Source organism: Pelophylax lessonae, assembly GCF_965119305.1.
Source record: "Pelophylax lessonae genome assembly, chromosome: 4".
Lineage (NCBI taxonomy): Eukaryota > Metazoa > Chordata > Amphibia > Anura > Ranidae > Pelophylax > Pelophylax lessonae.
Window position 1 is genome coordinate 521,241,277 of NC_138771.1, and position 22,131 is coordinate 521,263,407.

The 22,131-nt window shown below is 43.3% G+C and overlaps 1 protein-coding gene across 3 annotated transcripts in view; it reads left to right on the plus strand.

Annotated features, from left to right (window-relative positions):
* FGD4 (FYVE, RhoGEF and PH domain containing 4) overlaps positions 1–22,131 on the plus strand; it is a 256,856-nt gene that overhangs the window by 203,813 nt on the left and 30,912 nt on the right. For all 3 annotated transcript variants that reach the window (XM_082255357.1, XM_082255359.1, XM_082255358.1), the window contains exons 4-6: positions 9,888–10,539; positions 13,034–13,120; positions 14,538–14,683. In XM_082255357.1, the coding sequence (XP_082111483.1) occupies positions 9,888–10,539; positions 13,034–13,120; positions 14,538–14,683 (885 nt within the window). The remainder of the gene's footprint in view (positions 1–9,887; positions 10,540–13,033; positions 13,121–14,537; positions 14,684–22,131) is intronic.

Below are 22,131 nucleotides of genomic sequence, written 5' to 3' on the forward strand. Positions count from 1 at the left end.
TTTGTTGTTTACCTTGAGTTAAGCTGTAACATTAGGGCAGCTTCACTCTGATCCGCTGTGCTTTGGCCACAGCGCAATGTACCCCCTGTTTTCGTGCCACCCTGAGCCACCCAGTCTGTGTCAATAGATGCAGAAAAGGTGGCTTGGGAAGGAGCCCACACAAGTGCCCCCATAGGAAGTGACTTTCTATGGGGGCACTCCCCAAAGAGGAGGAGCCAGGACCCCCGGGGGGGGGGGGGCCAGAAGAAGAGGATCGGAGCTTCCCGATAACCTGTTTATTATTTTTATTTTTTTAAAAAGGAACTTTTAATATCACTTTAAAGGAGTTGTAAAGTCAGACATTTTTTTTAACTTAATGCATTCTATGCATTAAGATAAAAAACCTTCTGTATTCAGAAGCCACCCTCAGCCCAACCTAACATTTACCTGAGGTCCCTCTCTGTTCAGAGATGTCTACGAGTGTCTCAGCCATCTGGGATTCTCACTCCTGATTGGCTTAGACGCAGCAGTGATGCCATTTGCTGCTGCTGCTGTCAATTAAAGTCCGATAGATAATCAGGAGAGAGAGGGGGTGGGGCCAGGTCAGGGCTCTGTGTCTGAATGGACACAGGGAGCTGTGACTCGACTTGGGTGCACTGAACAGGAGGGAGGGGCCAGGAGAGCAGAAAAGGGACCCGAGAAGAGGAGGAACGGGGCTGCTCTGTGCAAAACCACTGCAACAGAGGAGGTAAGAAAAATACATTATTTTCATAGGAAAAAAAATGAGACTTTACAATCACTTTAAGCGTATAGCACAGTGGTGTCCTTATATCACAAGGAGCTTGTAATCCAGAGGATAAGGCCAGGGTTGACCTTATCAGAGAGTTGCTGCTCTTTCGCTATCCACAAGAGTGACTGAACAGGCTTAATCTTTTTGACAGGCAAAATATTTGACCATATGCATTTAGCTATTTACTTGAAGGTCTGCTTTAAAGCCTTAAAAGAAAAGTATGGGTTTGTTTGTTTTTTTTTTGTTTTTTTTTTAATCCTTCTTGCCAAAATGGATGCAGGATCGATCCGCCATCTCTAACGGTGAAAGCTGAGTGATCAAACATTGCTGATCGTTCAATTTTCCCTGCTGCTCTGCCAACTCTACCCACCCCCCCCTGCTCCCCCACACACACTCACTGGAGTGCTGGGCTGTGGAGGGGGGAGGCTGAACCAGGTGCCTTTCATGGCTCATGGGCTTATCCTGACTATGTGGTCACGATCTTTCCCAAGCCAGGACTCTGACTCTGGCTCTGTGACGTCAGCCAACAAGTAGGCGTTAGCCCAATGTCTGCTGAAAAAGGATCACAGGAGTACAAAATGAACTGCCCTGCTGTGATCCACAGAAGTACAGCCAAACTGGCTTTGCCAGTACTTCTCCTTTAAGCTGGCCATAGACGGGTCCTTTTTTTTTTTTTTTCGTTCAGCCTGTAGGTTGAATGAAAAAAAAAAAACGCATTCCTCCATCCACACAAGTGAGGTGGATAGGGGAGTTCTTCCCTCCCCTGCTGGGACATTGTATTCTGACAGTGGGACTCTATGGTGGCAGGTGGCAGAATAACCCCAATCAGAGTCTGCCGCCACTGATCTCCAAAAGTTTTCCAACATTGCTTTTTGACAAAAGTCGATCTAACAGTCTGTCCAACAGGTAAGGCAACACATGGATCTAAATTTTGCCAGTTCTTGCTGAACCCACCAAATTGTAAACCATTTACACTATATTACTAAAAGTATTGGGACGCCTACCTTTACATGCACATAATCTTTAATAGCATCCCAGTCTTAGTCCGTAGGGTTCAATAATGAGTTAGCCCACCCTTTGCAGCTATAACAGCTTCAACTCTTCTGGGAAGGCTGTCCACAAGGTTTAGGAAGGTGTCTATGGGAATGTTTGACCACCAGCAGGCCAGTCATGTTCCTCCACCCCAAACTCACTCATCCATGTCTTTATGGACCTTGCTTTATGCACAGGTCCAAATCATTTGGGGGAGGGGTGATTATGGTGTGGGGTTGTTTTTCCAAGGGTTGGGCTTGGCCCCTTAGTTCCAGTGAAGGGAACTCTTAAGGCGTCATCATACCAAGACATTTTGAACAATTTCATGCTCCCAACTTTGTGGGAACAGTTTGGGGATGGCTCCTTCCTGTTCCAACATGACTGCACACCAGTGCTCAAACAAGGTCCATAAGGACATGGTGAGCAAGTTTGGGGTGGGGGAACTTGACTGGCTTGCACAGAGTCCTGACCTCAACCCGACAGAACACCTTTGGGATGAATTAGAGGGGAGACTGCGAGCCAGGCCTTGACCTCACTAATGTGCTTTTGGGAGAATGGTCAAACATTGCCATAGACACACTCCTAAACCTTGTGGACAGCCTTCCCCGAGGAGTTGAAGCTGTTATAGCTGCAAAGGGTGGGCAAACTCAACTTGAACCCTACAGACTAAGACTGGGATACCATTAAAGTTCATGTGCATGTAAAGACAGGTGTCCCAATACTTTTGGTAATATAGTGTATGTCCAGCTTTACTCCAGTCATCTTTATTTTTTATTTTAAATACTGAATACAGTTAGAGTTAAAATTTCTGTCAGATTCAAGCTTCTGTTCCTGACATTTTCCCTCACTTACTATCTGTGTGACCTCCCCACAGAAATCGAAAAATACATTCAATTGTTAAAAAAAAAAAAAAAATTCTTAAGATGTTTGCCTGTGGTTCTTTTGTGGGCTTTTGCAGGAATAGTAGAGCTTTTTTTCAGTCTACACTGCTTGTGTTTTTGCTAATGGATTTCTGGAAACGAATCAACAACTCAGGTCCATCAAACAGTTGCCCATCCCCCTACTCCTAGTCACACAAAGTACTTTAGTTGCTGAGATTTTAATGTTGTAGCATTTAGCATGATACCGCTATAGCTTAAAGCTGCATAAAATAAAACATAAAACAAATACACCTACATTAGTATTATATACTTTATTTTATTGGTGAGAGACCTCCTTTAGGTCCGGTCTGTAGAAGAGATGGGATATAGGTGGGGCTGAGGAAGAGAGTGTCTCTTCTGGTCCTGCCCTTTCCCCTCACTTATGTCTGACCACCTGGACACTGTTGGCTTCCTATGTAGAAAGTCTGTTCCTGTGTGTGATAAATTACTGGATAGAGGACATATCGGTGGCTTGGTGCCATGCATTGAGTAGTGGCTCAGGGTCTTTACTGTCTACATCAAGTTTTCTAACCGAGCTGCTACACAATACCTTCATGCCATACAGAGCCCAAAGACTGCCAACATTGGACTGGAATTAGATATTATGAATTGTCTTCGGCCATGTGCTTTCTGTATATTCTGTTATGACAGGTTTACAGTAGTAGGATTGTGTCTAGTTGAGACTGATGGTACTGTTTCTTCTTCTTTGGCATATATTTTTTTTATTTAACCACTTGCCGTCTGCTCACGTTGAGCCTACCACGGCAAAGTGGTTAGTTATCGTCTGGTGACGTAGACCTACGTCGCCAGACACTCCCCTTTCTCGGCGGCGCGCGCGCGCCGCCGGAGGCTCGCTCCCGCTGTATTCAGTCACAGCGGGAGTCGGGCCAGGGGAGGAGCAGCGGCGATCGCCGCTGCTCTTCCCCGATCGTCGGGGAATCGAGTGTGGAGATCCGCCTGCTTGTGCAAACAAAGCGGGCGGATCTCCTAAGTGACAGGCAGGGTTCAGCATAGTTGAACCCTCGATCTGTCCTTGTGTCACACAGTCACCTTCCCCCACACACGTTAGTAAGCACCAGGCATACATTAACCCCTCCCTCTCCAATAAAATTAACCCCTTCCCTGCCAGTGTCATTTTTACAGTAACAGTGCATATATATAGCACTGATTACTGCAGTAATGTCACTGGTACCCCCAAAAGTGTCAAAAATGTCAGTCAAGGGTCCGATCTGTCCGCCGCAATGTCGCAGTCCCGCAAAAAAAATCGCAGATCGCCGCCATTACTAGTTATAAAAAAAAACACCAAAAATGACAGAAATCGTTCCCTTTGTTAGTAAACACAATAACTTTTGCGCAAACCAATCAAAATACGCTTATTGTGATTTATTTTTTACCAAACATAGGTAGCATAAAACAAATTGGCCAAAAATTTAAAAAAAATTTGATTTTTACATTTTTTTGGGGGGGAATTTCATATAAAAAAATGTTAAAAATATTGTTATTTTTTCAAAATAAACGCTTGTTTATAGCGCAAAAAGAAAAAATCGCACAGGTGATAAAATACCACCAAAAGAAAGCTCTGTTTGTGGGGGAAAAAAGGACATACATTTCGTTTGGGTACGGCGTTGCACGACCGCGCAATTGTCAGTTAAAGTCTCACAGTGCCGAATCGCAAAAAGTGGCCCAGACGTAAGACAGCAAAATCCTCTAGTGGTAAAGTGGTTAATTTTTTGAACAATCATCACAATATACAAGTACATAAAACCATTACCAAAGGTTAGGAAATGTCGGTGTGCTATAACTTTTATCAACTCCCTTGGCATATCTGCATGGTAGGCTCCTGTTTGAATGACTTGATGCAACACTTGGAGGAAAGTCTGCCTTTGGAGGGGGTAATTGTGACCTACTGCACACTGAGATTTTTTTTTTTATTATCTAATACTATTTATAAATGCATATTCAAAGGCATGTCTGCAAAGAGAAAGGATAATACTTACTACTTCTGCCACTTGCACCACAGATCTTCTCACTTCTCAAGCTTCACTGGAAGAAATATATGTAGCATCTGACACATCCATAAGTCCTGGGTTTACTCTGCGGTCCATGGTTCCTATAAGTAGCACCTATATCACTACTGTGTCTTCTAGTGACTTAGGGGCTGGCGGAAAGAACCAGAGTGCACACAATGGGACCAATTTTCCGACACACTCAGAAGAGTTGAACACTGAACATTTTTCATCCAGTTGAGCTTTTGGAGACATCAAAGCTTGACAGTAGAAGGGGTAGGTATTAACCATTTTCTTGGCAGGCATACCTTTTTGGTTTTGAGTTTTAAAACTGACAATCCTTTTAGGTGCTCATTTGAAGAGCGATATTAATTTTGTCTAATGCGTGTGTGCTGATTCAGCCTTTTGGCTAGGTATTAAGATGCTGCTTGTGGGTCCATATGCAGTTGAGAACAGCTGGATATCTCACCACTTGTCATCCTATGTGAAGCCTCTGCCTGTCTATATCCACCCTTAGCGCACATTTTGAGTATTTTTGCATGCCCATTCTACCCAATTTGTATTCATGCTACTTCTGGTTTAGTGCTATGCTGGACACGTGACCAAATGTCATGCACACATGATCTGTTCCAAAGCAGAGGGTCAGCATTTAGACAGAGCAATTGCTTATCCTGCTCTGCCTAAATATCTGTCTCCTCAAAGTTTTAATCAGAACGACATTTTCTCAATCAAAATTCACTATTTCAATCCTTATCCTGCTAGCAGTAGAAAATGGATAGGAAGGTATATATTTTATTAACTTGTTTTTAAACTTTTTTTTTTTTAAATTACAGTTCTTTAGTTACTAATTGGTTTCTGGCCTAGGTCAAAATCTCTCACACCCACCTGTCTGCGTACCTGAGCTAATCAACTCCCTCAATCTACTTGCTATTACCGAAACCTCTCCCATGGTGGCCTTGTTTGGACTCTCTCATCCAGACCCAATGGACGAGGAGGCAGAGTTGGACTTCTCCTCTCCCCACAAAGCACCTTCCAGGTTCTTCCTACACCTTTCTCTCTTTCCTTCTGTTCTTTTGAAGTGCAGTGGATTCACCTTTTTTTCCAGTTTGTCTGAGGATTGCAAGAATTTATCAGCCTCCTGGCCCAGTGTCACGCTTTCTCAATGACTTCTCCGCATAACTACCCTTCTTCCCCAGTGACTGTAACATTTCAATTAATCTTAACACCTCAGCAACCTCTCAGCTACTCAGCTTAACTTCCTCTTTTAACCTAACACAGTGGACACAAACCACCACTCACTCCAATAGCAACACTCTTGATCTCATATTCTCCCACCTCTGCACTCCCTGCAACCTCTCCAACATCCCTTTTCCCCTCTCTGATCATAAACTTATCAGTTTCACACACTCCCTGCCTTCTACCTCCCATGCTACCAACCTGTAAACAGTTACCCGCAGGAACCTTCTCCGCCACAACCCTTATCTTCTTCATTCTGCTACTGACTGCTTTTATGATAAAATTGCACCCCTGTCCTGCCCAGACCTGGTCACTTCTGTCTACAACAAACAGTCGTCTTCCCTGGACACACTCACTCTGCTCTCTACACACAGACCCAGGCCTCACCTGCTACAACACTGGCAAAAAAAAAAAAGACGACACCAGAAGTCTCGAGAGATGCAGCCATGCTCTTGAGTGAACATGGTGAAAAACTTAATTCCGGCAAGGCTTTTACACTCCACAAATCTGCCCTTCCCAAATACAGCTCCTGCCTCCACACTGCTAAACAAACCTACTATACCACTTTCCTCAAAAACCTCTCCAACTCTTTTCTACCCTTAATTCCTTAATCCCCCCACTGCCTCCACCCACCAACTTACTGCCTAGGAGGTTGCCAATCATTTCAAAAACAAAATCAACACAATTCGTGATGATATATCTAGCGTCCAGCTTTCTCCCCCAACCAACGCACCAGTTCCAACACCACATTCAATACTTCTCCTTCACCGTGTTACCACTGAGAACGTTTCCATACTCCTTTCTACGGCCCACCTCACCACCTGTCCCCTGGACCCTGTCCCCTCACAAGTACTGCGACCCCTTTTGTGCTCTATCCTAAACTCTCTAACCCACATCTTCAACCTCTCCCTTTCCTCCGGCACCTTTCTCTTCTTGCTCAAAAATGCACTGGTTACCCCTCATTACAGTCTGACTTCTGCCCACAGCATTCCACTAAAACTGCAATTACCTACTAACTGATAAAACCAACGACCAGTACTTCATACTCCTACTCTTAGACCTTTCTGCTGCCTTTGACACCGTTGACCACCCACTTCTCCTCAATAAACTCCACTCCCTTGGCCTCTGTGACTCTGCTCTTTCCTGGTTCTCCTATTATCTATCTCTGTTCACTTTCAGTGTCGCATACAACATCTTCCCCACTCCTCTTTCTCTTTTTGTTGGGGTACCTCAAGGCTCCATCCTTGGGCCCCTCCTATTCTCTCTCTATACCTCTTATTTGGGCCAGATGATAACCTCCCTTGGCTTCCAATACCACCTCTATGCTTACGACACCCATATCTATCTCTTGACTCCTCAACTGGTCCCCTCAATCTCCTCACATATCACAAATTTACTGAGTGACATATTAGCATGGATGTCTCACAACTTCCTCATACACAATTTTTCTAAAACTGAGCTTGTATTATTTCCTTCTCCTCGATACCCTCCCCATGACTTTACCATTGAGATCAACAGCACAACCATTGATCCCTCCCCACATGCCAGGGTGCTAGGTGTAATCCTAGACTCTAACCTCTCCATCAGCCCTCACATCCAATCACTGGTTTAATCTTGCTGCCTTAAACTCCGCAACATTTCCAGAATTCGCCCCTTCTTAAATAATGACACCACAAAACAACCTATTCACTCCTTAGTTATTTTCCTACTTGACTACTGCAACTTCCTCCTCACTGGCCTACCTTTACACAGGCTATCCCCTCTTCTGAAAGACAAGTACCCTTTTCCGAAAAAAAAGTTGTACTCCCCGCGTCTAGGAGTTTATTTTATTGAATATATTTAGTGAACGATTGTGTAAAATTATTTTAAAATTGTAATTATAAATTTATAGCAGCAGCAGTAGTATAAAATGGTAGAAGTGATGGAAATAGTCCTAAAAATAGGGCTATCTACAGCGCATGCTAAAATATGTAAACCATAAATCTGTGCAATAATGATACATAAATCAAAAATTCCCAATATCAACAATTTATAAACATAAGATTTATGATAATCTTATGTTTATAAATTGTTGATATTGGATGATTGATTGACACTAGTTGTTTGCACAGTTGCACTTTATTGGGAATTTTTGATTTATGTATCATTATTGCACAGATTTATGGTTTACATATTTTAGCATGCGCTGTAGATAGCCCTATTTTTAGGACTATTTCCATCACATATCCCCTCTTCTGTCTATTATGAATGCTGCTGCTAGACGAATACACCTTACAAACTGATCTGCGACTGCTGCTCCTTTCTACCAATCTTTTCACTGGCTTTCCTCTACCCCATGCTATAAAATTCAAAATCCTAACCACAACATACAAGGCCATCTACAAAATCACCCCCAGATATCTCCCAAATCATCCTCTCCACTCCTCCCAAGACCTCCTGCTTTCTAGCTCCCTTCTTAGTACCACCTCCTACGCTCACCTCCAGGACTTCTCCAGAGTCTCTCCCATCCTCCTGGACCTTCATGCCCCAGTATGTCCGGTCAGCTCCTACTCTGTCTGCCCTTAGGCAATCCTTAAAAACTAATTTATTCAGGAAAGCGTACCCCACCTTCAACTAAGAACTGTACTTGAGACACCTCCATCAGATCATTCCTTGCAGCTATTACCTTTTGTACCAACTCCCCCTCCCTTTAGATTGAAATCTCCATGAGCAGGGCCCTTTTATTCCATCTGTATTGAACTGCATTGTAATTTGGGCCCTTTTATTCCTTCTGTATTGAACTGCATTGTAATTTTACTGTCCCCCTTTATATTGTAAAGCGTTGCTAAAAACTGTTGGCGCTATATAAATCCTGTATAATATTAATATAATAACAATGGCAAATAGATTCCAGGAAATAAATGCTACATCTGCCCTTACTCAATATGCTTGCAGATAGAAATGCTAGGGGGGCGGTTTTTCAAAGTGATTTGTCAACAAAATAAAGCATGGAGATATGGATGAGTGGTGAGCTTGGTTTGAATATGAAAAACAAAAAACAAAAGTTTGTGGTTCCCAGCTACAGTGGAGTTGCACTTTAACGTGTTTTATTTTTTTAAAATCTGCACAAGAGAGAAGTTGCATTGACTGAGAAGTATCACTCGTGTTGTTGGATGCACTGTTCGTTAAAATCTTCCTTCCTCTGCCCCCCATAACCCCGCAGCTGTGATCTTCTGGTGCTTTCGGGGTTACTAGGAGCTGCTGGCCCTGTCATAAGGATTTCTTAAAATTTGCAAACTATGCCTGCCCTTTCTGGACCTCCTCTATTCATAGAAGCTGTACTATCACTTTTCACAATAAAAAGTGCTCTGTGGCTGGACAGATGAATGAAAGGTCCACCTCCCCCATTCATAGTGCGAAGTGATGGTATGGCTTTTTGGTGAATGGAGCAAGGGGAGAAGAAAGGGCTGGCATAGTTGGGACTTTTGATGAGCGCCTGTGCATGTCCAGAGCCTTGTATTAACCCCTAGAGCAGGGATATACAAACTGTGGCCCTCCAGCTGTTGCAAAACTACAAGTCCCATGAGGCATAGCAAGACTCTGATAGCCACAAGCATGACACCCAGAGGCAGAGGCATGATGGGACTTGTAGTTTTGCAACAGCTGGAGGGCCACAGTTTGCATATCCCTGCCCTAGAGTATGAGAAGATCTCAGCTGTGAGGTATGAGAGAGCAGAGGAATGAACATTTCAACAGACAGAGCAGCCATCAGTGGAGACATTTCACATTTCACATTCAATGGAAGTACTGTCCCTGGTGCTGTTTAAAATAAATAAATAAACTTAAGCTTTAAGCCTTTTGAAGCCGAGTGGTGAAAATGTTGTAATGGTGCTGCACTTGCCAAGAATTTCCATAAAATATGCACTTGTTTTCTATGACCCTCAGCCCCAGTGAAGGCAAGAAAGAAAGCCCGGATATGAACAACGGGTCTCATCACAGAAGTAACCACAAAGTTGTTCTCCAGCAGAAGCCATTCACGGAGCATCCGCTTGTCCAAAAACCAGGCTTGAGCCTGGATTTAACTGAGGACCAGCCTAAGCCAAACTGCAATGGGATTGTAACTCCAGAAGTGATGGAAATAAGTGATGGATTTACTTCTCCTAGGATACAGACTGAAAGTTATGACACTGATGCACCTTCTTTTAAAAAACCGGAACCTCCTGCACCCCGGTCTCCCTCTCATGGTACGAGAGGTCCTCCTTCCCCAAAACCTCCTTTACACAGACCGCTGGCTCCCAAGTCTAGCCCAGAGGACTCTCCTCCACTTAGTACTCAGGATCCTTCTTATGGATCATCAAGTCCCCCTGCTCTTATAGAACGTGATTCACCCCCTTCATATGAGTCTGCCATACAAAACAGGGTAAATGGAGAAGGACCAAACTTAACTGAGGACAGACCCGTATTACCCATCTATAGAGGGCATACCAACAAGGGGTACCAGGAAAATGAAACCCCTAGTAGATTACCATCAGATGACAAGGAGAATGAAGACAGCAATAGCACCATTTGCTCTCCAAGAAACTCTGGAGAAATTAAGGTAGGTATCATGCCACACTCAATTTCATTCTGTTATTGTAAGAATCTTGCTGCACAAAGGATACAAGAGATCATCAGCACTGATATGAAAAGATGACGAAAACTGTATTTTCTATAGGAAAATACCAATGGTAGGTTTTTATTTATTTAATTTTTTTATTATCATTATCATTCAAAGTGCTTTAGCAACCCAAATGTCATCTAGTAAGGATTCACATTCCCTCCAGCCTTCCACAGTTGTACAGGGTCCTCTCATGTACTAAATTTGCTTATTCTGATTTCACTGCACACTGTGAGACTCTCACAATGTGCATTAGAAGCCACAGCAAGTCACACAGAGCCCACCTCATTTCCTGACTGGAGGATATTCAGCATCATTTAGCCCAGTGATCTCAAAACTATGGCCCGGGTGCCAGATGTGGCCTTTGCTTGTCCATTGCACTATTCTTCCTACTGACACCAATGATGGAGTACTATTCCTTCCACTTCCAATGATGGGGTACTATTCCTCCCAGTGACACCAACGATTGGGCACTATTCATCCCAGTGACACCAACAATTGGGCACCACTATTCCACCCACTGAGACCAACGGTTGGGCACTATTCCTCCCATTGAGACCAACGGTTGGGCACTATTCTTCTCACTGACGCCAACGGTTGGGTACTATTCCTCCCTCTGAGACCAACGGGTGGGGACTATTCTCTCCACTGAGACCAATGGTTTGGAACTATTCTCTCCACTGAGACCAATGGTTGGGCATTATTCCTCCCACTGATACCAACAATGGGGCACTATTCCTCCCACTGAGACCAATGGTAATAGGAACTATTCCTCCCACTGAGACCAACGGTTTGGCATTATTCATCCCACTGATACGAACGATGGGGCACTATTCCTCCCACTGAGACCAATGGTTGGGGACTATTCCTCCCACTGAGACCAACGGTTGGGGACGGGAACTATTCCTCCCACTGAGACCAACGGTTGGGGACTATTCCTCCCACTGAGACCAACGGTTGGGGACTATTCCTCCCACTGAGACCAACGGTTGGGGACTATTCCTCCCACTGAGACCAACGGTTGGGGACTATTCCTCCCACTGAGACCCACGGTTGGGGACTATTCCTCCCACTGAGACCAACGGTTGGGGACTATTCCTCCCACTGAGACCAACGGTTGGGGACTATTCCTCCCACTGAGACCAACGGCTGGGGACTATTCCTCTCACTGAGACCAACGGTTGGGGACTGTTCCTCCCACCCACTGAGACCAACGGTTGGGGACTATTCCTCCCACCCACTGAGACCAACGGTTGGGGACTATTTCTCCCACCCACTGAGACCAACGGTTGGGGACTATTCCTCCCACCCACTGAGACCAACGGTTGGGGACTATTCCTCCCACCCACTGAGACCAACGGTTGGGGACTATTCCTCCCACCCACTGAGACCAACGGTTGGGGACTATTCCTCCCACCCACTGAGACCAACGGTTGGGGACTATTCCTCCCACCCACTGAGACCAGCAGTTGGGGACTATTCCTCCCACTGATGCCAACGCTTGGGCGCTATTCCTCCCACTGACACCAGCGCTTGGGCACTATTCCTCCCACAGACACCAGCAATCAGGCATTATTCCTTCCATTGACACCAACGTCTGGGCCCCTTAACAGTAAGCTGGTCTTTGTTTAGAAAGTTTGGAGAGCCCTAATTTAACCATTACTTCTCCAGCCTGTCTGCCCCTGGTCTGCCCTTTTTATTCATTGGATTTCAGTTCTCTCATTCATGGAGGCACAGCTTCACCAGTGAGTGTTATCTAGGACAGTCTGCATGCAAATGTAGTCTGTCTAGTAACACCCACTATTCCAGCCTGACATCCACCCATCAAGGCATTTTGATATTGACATAACTCCTTCCAAAATCCAGACCACTGTTTGCATCAGGGCTGAGGGCTCTTGAGAGTAGTACTGAGTTAGTGTGCTGTGATGGTTTAAGAAAGCTACATGCAGCACCCTGTTGGCCCCTCCCACCAGCCATGATCTGCCAGCATTGCATAAAGAAGCAAAGAGACCCAGTGATGATATCACAGTGTCTAAAATAATTAATAATAACTATGTAACAAAAATGGAAAGGTTTTATTTCAGAAAAAACTTCATTAGCTTGTTGGTGGGCAAGGAGAGAAACCAGGGAAAGCAAAACATAAGCAGATTAAACTCTAGCTTTAATTGAACACAGAGTTAAACAAAGAGGATAAAATATAAAATTGTCTGCAGTGGAGCAATAAACAAGTATATGGAGAATTCCTGTGGTTTCTGGATTATCATTAGCAGATCTGAGCAAAATGTCAAATGGCCTCTTAATTGGGAAGTTATTTTCAGATGTTGCAGGATCTTTGTGTCATGCTGCTCTGTGAAGGCTCGGGCTCTCATTATGGTGCCCGGGAGATCAATGCTTTTCCTCTCACCTCATAAATAACAACATTCCTCTATTCCAGGAGACCAACGAGCAGAAGCTGCACAAAATCGCCAACGAGCTGCTGCAGACGGAGAGGGCCTACGTCAGCCGCTTGGAGCTCCTGCAGGTAATGAAGAGACTTTCTGTCATTAAGTTTTCTCCCATCATTTTCAACCTAGAAGAAAAAAGGACAGAATTGGATGCAACAGGCTAAAAAGAATTTCTCAAAACTGGAGCAGAGAATCTGGAGCTGCTGCGCATCACAACAAATAAGCGTTTATATTCAGCTTATTCAGTTTTTGAAAATGAAAGATAGAAGCTGATTGGTTGCCATGCACAGCAGCTCCAGATTCTGGCTGCTCCCAGTTTTACATAGTAGTCTGGTTGCAAAAAGACACCATCTAGTTCAATAAAACATTAAAAAAAAAAAAAATCATAGAATCCCATATACACAATCCTATACCCACAGTCCATCCAAAAGAAGGTAAAAAACCCCCAGCAAAGCATAATCAAATTTTCCCCGGCAGGATATAAAAAATGTCTTTCTGATCCCCCCGATAGACAAACAGATGTTCCCTGGACTAACTTTACCTAAAAATGTTCGTACCCAGTTCTCATATGTACATTTAGGAACAAATCTAGGCCTTTTTTAAAAAGACTGAGCTTACCAGAACCAGCTATTGAGGGAGTCTATTCTACTTTTTCACAGCTCTTACTGTGAAAAAGCCTTTCCATATTTGGAGATCAAATCTCTTTTCCTTCAGATGTAAAGAGTGCCTCTGTGATGCCCTTAAATTAAATAAAACCAAGCTATATGGACCACCTATGTATTTATACATGTTGATCATACCCCCCCCCCCCTTAATCTCCTCTTCCCAAGAAAGAATTAATTCAGTTCCTCTAATCTTTCCTCATAGCTGAGCTCCTCCATGCCTCTTATCAGTTTGGTTGCCTTTTTCTGCACTTTCTCTGTACTTTCTCCAGTTCCCCGATATCCTTTTTGTGAACTGGTATCCAAAACTGAACCTCATATTCAAGACGAGGTCTTACTAATGATTTGTACAGGGGCAAAATGATCTCTCTCTCTGGAGTCCATGCCTCTCTTAATACAAGAAAGGACTTTGCTTACTTTGGAAACCGTAGCTTGGCATTGCATGCTATTATTAAGCTTAGGATCTACCAGAACACCCAGATCCTTCTCAACCATTGATTCCCCCAGTTATACTCTTCTAGTGCAGTGGTTTAGTAGTTAGCATTTCTGCCTGGCAACACTGGGGTCCTCTGCTTCAAATTTGCATGTCCTTCTCATGCTTTTGTGGGTCCCTCTGGGTACTTGGGTTTCCTCCCATGCTTTAAAAACGCGCCAGTCGGTTATTTGGCTTCTGTCTAAATTGGCCTTTGTATGTACAGTATGTGAGTTAGGGACCTTAAATTGTAAGCTCCCTGAGGGCAGGGACTGATGTGAATGTACAATATGTAAAATGCTGCATAAATTGTCTATATAAATGCCTGTAATAAATTAAACCTCGGATCTGTCTCTGCAGACATTTCATACAGAGCTGGATAACGAAGCCAAGAAAGGTTCTTTCCCTGTGGATGTTCCATACAAGATATTCTCAAATATTGCATCTATTCACAGCTTCCACTCCTCCTTCCTCTTGCCTGAACTGGAAGGCAGAATGATAGAATGGTGGGTAGCAGGACCTGTATGGGGGACACCTATGGACAAATATTACAGTTACAATAACAACACTGATCTCCTCCCTCAGATCAGTCTCTCCTATCTGAAGATCAGACTGCTAACAATATGAAATCCAAAGCTGTGCTCCACATTCAGTAAACTCCAGTAAACCTCCATGTACAGTGAGGGAAAAAGTATTTGATCCCCTGCTGATTTTGTATGTTTGCCCACTGACAAAGAAATGATCAGTCTATAATTTTAACGGTAGGTTTATTTTAACAGGGAGAGACAGAATAACAACAAATAAATCCAGAAAAACGCATTTCAAAAAAGTTATAAATTGATTCGCATTTTAATGAGTGAAATATGCATTTGACCCCTTTGCAAGACATGACTTAGTACTTGGTGGCAAAACCCTTGTTGGCCAGGTTTGCACACATCTCAGGAGGGATTTTGTCCCACTCCTTTATGCAGATCCTCTCCAAGTCATTACGTTTTCGAGGCTGACGTTTGTCAATTCGAACCTTTAGCTCCATCCACATATTTTCTATGGGATTAGGGTCTAGGCCACTCCAGGACCTTATTGTGGTTCTTCTTGAGACACTCCTTTGTTACTTTGGCCATATGATTTGGGTCATTGTCATGCTGGAATACCCATTCACAACCCATTTTCAATGCCCTGGCTGAGGGAAGGAGGTTCTCACCCAAGATTTGACAGTACATGGCTCTGTCAATCGTCCCTTTGATGTGGTGAAGTTATTCTGTCCCCTTAGCAGATAAACACCCCTAAAGTATAATGTTTCCACCTCCATGTTTGATAGCGGTGATGGTGTTCTTGGGGTCATAGGCAGCATTCCTCCTCCTCCAAACATGGCGAGTTGAGTTGATGCCAAAGAGCTCAATTTTGGTCTCATCTGACCACAACACTTTCACCTAGTTCTCCTCTGAATCATTCAGATGTTCATTAACAAACTTCAGACGGGCCTGTACATCTTTCTTAAGCAGGGGGACCTTACCGGCGCTGCAGGATTTTAGTCCTTCATGGCGTAGTGTGTTACCAATTGTTTTCTTGGTGACTGTGGTTCCAGCTGTCTTGAGATCATTGACAAGATTCTCCCATGTAGTTCTGTGCTGATTCCTCACCGTTCTCATGATCATTGAAACTCAACGAGGTGAAATCTTGCATGGAGCCCCCAGACCGAGGGCGATTGACAGTTATTTTGTGTTTCTTCATTTTTCGATTAACTGCACCAACTGTTGTCAGACTCTCACCAAGCTGCTTGGTGATGGTCTTGTAGCCCATTCCAGCCTTGTGTAGGTCTACAATCTTGTCCCTGACATCCGTGGACAGCTCTTTGGTCTTGGCCATGGTGGAGAGATTGGAATTTGATTGATTGATTATGGACAGGTGTCTTTTACACAGGTAACAGGTAAAGGCTCACTCTTTAGGAGAGTGCTCCTAATCTCAGCTTATTACCTGTATAGAAGACACCTGGGAGCCAGAAAGCTTGCTGATAAACAGAGGATCAAATCCCCTTTTCACTCAAAATGCAAATCAATTTAGAACTTTGTTGAAATGTGTTTTTCTGGATATTTTTGTTGTTGTTCTGTCTCTCACTGTTAAAATAAACCTACCCTTAAAATTATAGACTCATCATTTCTTTGTCAGTGGGCAAACGTACAAAATCAGCAGGGGGATCAAATACTTTTTACCCTCACTGTAGCTTGATCATGCACTAATATCCATGTAAGCTTCATTAAAGCTGAAGTTGATGGATGGAATCATATTTGAGATCTGTTTTACCTGCCAAATAATTTGTACATTTGTCCATCCAGTCCTTATATACAATCTTTTGTTATGTGATGCCCGGTCCTAATCACAGCACTGAGCTGCTGGTACTGCAGGGGTTAATAACTTCAAGTCTAACATTGCAATGCATTTCAGAAGCTCCGCCCCTCTCCTTCACCGACAAAAGGTAATTTATTGATTTTATTAAGGTAACATGCAAGTGGGGGAGGGGCAGATGAATGATAGTATCCTTACTCCATTCACAGACAGTGGTACATTCAGTGAAATCAACGAATGGTCTTTTGTCAGTGGAGGAGGGGATGGGGGGACGGGGTGGGCCACCAGCTTCTGCTATGCATTGCAATGTTAGACCTGAAGCTATTATTGCCCGCAGTTCTGGAAGTTCAGAGCTGTGAAGAGGACTGGGCATCACAGGACAGAAGATTCTTCATTACAGGTATGTAACTGCAGCAGTAGGTAAAAAATGAACCTCAGACATTTCATGATGTGTTAATGGAAGAGCTGCATTAATTCAAGTCTTTTATATCTGCCTGGAGTTATACTTTAACCATCATCTTGGAGACCATTACCAGAGATGGGGTCAGCCTTGATTTCACCTGTGATGACTTCTTTCCTGGAGTTTTCTTTAATCCCTGTGTTTCTGACTGCAATAGTTGGTGGCAGGATGCAAGGCTGAGAATTGAGTTGAAGCTGAAGTAAAAATCCTCCCATGCAATTAGGCTGCCCCCACACTGCAAGGATTAAATTCTTGTTTAGATCTAGGGTACTGTAAAATACATAATTATCTACTTGATCTTCCAGACCACTGGCAACCAGAGCTCTCCTGTTCTCCTCTATGCTCAAGCAGTGAACCGTCCCTAGATGTCCTCGCATCCAGTACAAGGCTATGGGCCCTGCATTGTATTTGATGTCAGATGACATACAGTTGCTGGAGGACAGGACAGAAAAGGTTACAAGGACCGGTATAGCAGTACGAAGGAAGCCTGCAAGAGTGGGGGATTGGATAAGTAAAACTGCTTTTTCCAGTCCCTTACTCCTAAAGGAGTATTTAGCCCTTGCAGTGTGGGGGCAGCTCTGCTGCTAGGGAGAATCTTTACTCTCCCCAGAGTTCAGCTTTAGGAAGTTTTCACATAAGCAATATTTGACTTCACAAATTAAAGAATTGTAAAACAAAATAGCACTAAATACTGTAATTGCTGAATTTTAAGAAACAGACCCTTACCAGCTTAGGAGTCCAGTGCTGTCTTCACCAATCTTTGGGTCCCCAGGAATGCCATGTTGGTTGTGGGAGCAGGTTGTGACTTCTGCTGGTTCACAACCCACTGCACATGTGCTGCATTGTCAGTTTGGTTCTGTAGCCCCCTGGGATGTGTGACACATGGGGGGGGAGGCGCAAGCCTAGGCAATGTTTGCCTAGGAAAGCATTGCAGAAGTGGTCAGGATTAGAAAAAGGTACCGGCTCCCAGAAAAAAAAAAAAGAAAAATTAAATACAGTGTGGGGGGGGGGGGGGGTATTGTTGGAAAATTTAAGGCAAGATCTGCTTTAATAAAAAAAAATCAGATTTAGAGAAGCCTGGCGTATGGGGTATTATGTCGTCAGCGATCCATCCAGAGATGTATAGTTTGATGCGTTCAACCCATTTATAGGATGAATGGTTTTAATAAGAGCTGCAGTTAAGTGGTAACAGAGAAAATGCTTCCAATTGATTAGACAGTAAATGTTTGCATAGCCCATGTCTGAGCAGCAGCTCGGGAGAAAACTTTGTTGCTGACTAGACTGTCCATCAGGTTAACACAGCGACTTATGTATTCAAAGCAATAATTTGTTTTAATAAATGTGTTTGTTGTATTTTTGGTTAGAACAGAGCACTTCTCTAGCAGTCTATGCATCTTGCCATCCCTGACTCTCCCAGTGTTATCCTGCAGTGTGACATCTGCAGTGGGTGGAGGTGCTGGAGAACAGGACTTGTCATCCGGCCTCAACCAATTCGTCATCCTTTTGTAGCGTTTGGGAGAGCGGGGAGCTCTGGTCTTCTGCAGCTGCATCTCTTCTGCATTGTGGGCTCAAGCTTTTTATAACAATTGTAATCCATTGTCATATCTTTGAGCTGGACATTCTTTGTGGCCTTGCCTTATTTTAAGTGCACAGACAGATCATAGTTCTTATCCAATTTTATTAAATTATTCTCTGATTTTTCCTGTAATGTGAGATTTCATGTGATGAGGCAGATTTCGGTGCTAAGAAGATTTTTTTTCTTTATCTGTGCAATTTATCAAAGGCGTCCTTCAATCTTTTTTGCCTCAGATAAAGAGAAAACTTTGGGCAATATGCATCTGTACATCAGTCCTAATGACTGGTGAGGGCAGAAAGGCCACTAAATTCAGTGTAATCTATATATGTGTATAAGGGGCATATTTATAAAACGCTGAATGTGACATTCCCCAAATATTCTCCGCAGGTGAATCTTCCAGTGGTTGATTCACCGGTGAATGTTTTGTTACAGCCACATATATATATATATAATTTTTTTTATTTTTAATATACATGTTGCTTGGTCTATAGCTGCACCGGCTTTAGATATACATGTTCAGGGTCTGCTCCCCCTATTTTTTGCTTGTTTATTATATATATATATATATATATATATATATATATATATATATATATATATATATATATATATATACAGTATATGCCCCAAAAGTGTAACTAGCAGTCAGGTTTAGTAAGTCTGTCGCAGTGCTTCTGGTTTAATCTGGCCATAGAATAAAGTAGATTTATAGACAAAACCTTTTTTTTTCCATTTTGGATAGAACAAGGGAGGGTTATAACCCCTGTAAGGTTTATTTTTGCCATCTGTGTCCCATTGGGGAGATTTTCCTTCACTTCCTGTCCTATAGTGAAAACAAGAAGTGAGAGGAAATCCCCGCAAATTAAGGTAATTCCATGGGGACCCCCAGGTCACCAGAATTGGTGTCCCCATTGGAAGATTTCACCTCTATTACTCTTCTGGGGACAACCCAAAATTTGGCATTTTCTTATACTTTTACTTTTAACCAATTGAGGGCTATTGATATACTGCAGCAGGGCAGCCCTCCTGTGCAAACCAAGGTACCTGTACCTACCACTGTGCTCTGGGTCTAGGACGCCCACGACCTGCTCCTGCTGTGATTGGACATCGCGATGTCCAGTCAGCGGGTCCGGCGGACACAATGTCCGCCCGGACCCGCCGATCGTTTGGAGGAGAAGCAGAGCAACGGTCTGCCTATGTAAACAAGGCTGACCGCCGTTCTGTCAGAACGATGGAGATCTTGTGTTTCAGCTAAGCAGGAACACGGATCTCTGTCTTCCTCCAGTTTGGCCACCCCCACACAGAAAGCACTCCCTAGGAGCACACGTAACCCTTTGCTCGCCCCTGATGTTAACCCCTTCCCTACCAGTATCAGTTGTACAGTGACCGTGCATTTTGCTGGGGTCACTGGTCCCTAAAAAGTGTCACTTATGGCACTTTTCCACTGCAAGTACCGGCTCGGCTCTACTCGGCCCTGCTTGGCCCGGTTTGCTTTTCCACTGCTGGTACCGCATGGTACGGTGTTGGAACGGTACGGTACGGTATGGTTTGCTTTTCCACTAAAGTAGTACTAAAGTTAAGTGGGTGGGATAACAACGATTCTCTGACCAATCAGTGGCTAGTAGTGACTGCATGCAAAGGATTGTGGGATATGATACCGGTATGGTACCTCTTGGAACCACAATCGAGGTGGTACTGTTTTAGAGAGCCGTACCGTTCGGTTCCATGTAGTAGAAAAGCGCCGCCGTACCGTACTGAACCGTTCCTACACCGTACCATGCAGTACCAGCAGTGAAAAAGGACAAAAGCGAGCCGAACCGTTCGGTTCCATGCAGTGGAAAAGCGCCATTAGTGTCATATTTGCCCACTGCAATGGCGCAGCCCCATTAAAGATCGCTGCCATTACTAGTAAAAAAAAAAATGCAAAAAATTTAAATTGCATAAATCTATCCCATAGTTTGTAGAGGCGATAACTTTTGCGCAAATCAATTAATATACACTTATTGAATTTTTTTTACCAAAAATTTGTAGCCGAATACATATTGGCCTAAATTGATGAATTAATTCGATTTTTTTACATTTTTTTTTTTTTTTAATTGGGTATGTTTTATAGCATAAAGTAAAAAATCTATGTTTTTTAAAAACTGTCGACCTTTTTTTGTTTATAGTGCAAAAAATAAAAACTGCAGACGTGATCAAATACCACCAAAAGAAAGCTCTGTTTGTGGGGGAAAAAAAAAAAACATTTTAATTGGGTACAGAATCGCACATTCGCACAATTGTCAGTTAAAGGAACGCAGTGCTGTATCGCAAAAAATGGCCTGGTCATTAAGGGGGGTAAAACCTTCCCGGGGCTGAAGTGGTTAATGGTAAACAGGACAAATAGGGTGAATCCACTAACGAGGGAGCAATAAAAACTAACAGGTGTTCTAATCTGTCTCCCCTCTACCCAAAACTAAAAAAAAAAAAAAAAAAAAAAAGGTTTGCCTTTAGTTATACTTTGTGTTTTGTTTTTTTCATTCAGCCAGCAGGCCGAACAAAAGAAAAAGAACTGATTCCCCTATCCGTCTGTTCTTTGCCCTCTTGCTCATCTGCGCCTAGAGCAGCTGTTCCTCCTGCCCACCCCTTGTCCTGGCACTGCTTCTAACGCATCAAACGCATTTAAAAAAACATGCAACTTCACTGCAGTGCTGGGATTGGAATAGACACCATATTTTTTATGGGGAATCCTGACCTGTTTAGTGCATTAAAACCCAAGAGTGTAAATGGACCCTAGGAATACATGATGTTTCTTTGCAAAGTGAATTTTTCAGCTCAGCGAATCAGGGAAAGCTAAGTGCAAATTCAGTTTGAAAGATATATCCAATCATGCGCGAGGAAAATTTAAAACAAATAGGATTTCTGCTCACAGATTATTGGAAGATTATAGTCAGCACCGTTTTACCTTGTTAAAGTGGTAGTAAACCCTTAAATATACCCAGTGAAGTGACTGTCCTCAGGTGATATGCAGAGATGAAACTAATCCTCCTACATACCTTGTGCCTGTTTATCTGTTTTCTCTTCTCTACATCTTTTTAAAGTGCTGATCTTATAAGCTTGTCTGAGAGTTTAGAAAAAAGCAGGTGGAGAGCTGAAGTTACACTCTACAGAGCTCAGTAAGGAGAGGTCTGAGAGCTGATTGGAGGGAAGGGACACACCCTCTTTCATACAGCACACAGGAACAGAGCCGAGGCTGTCAATCAGCTGGAGGTCCCTCCTGGTCACCATTTGTTTTCTTGATGTCATAAATGATTCATACTGAGAGCAGAAGAACACAGTAGTAGGTAGAAATGACACTTACTGCTCCTAGTGTAGACAAGTACACATTATAGAGGGCTATGCTTTGCTTATTTTTTCATGTCTGAGGTTTACAACCACTTTGAGTGAAAATGTACTTTGTTGAGGGAACGGCCTTATATACTCCTTTTAGTAAATTCCCCCATTGTATGTAATCCCACCTCAGAGGGCAGCACCAAATGTCCATCAGACTTGTCAGTCTTGATTTTCAATGTTTGCAGACTGTTTCTCATATGTTT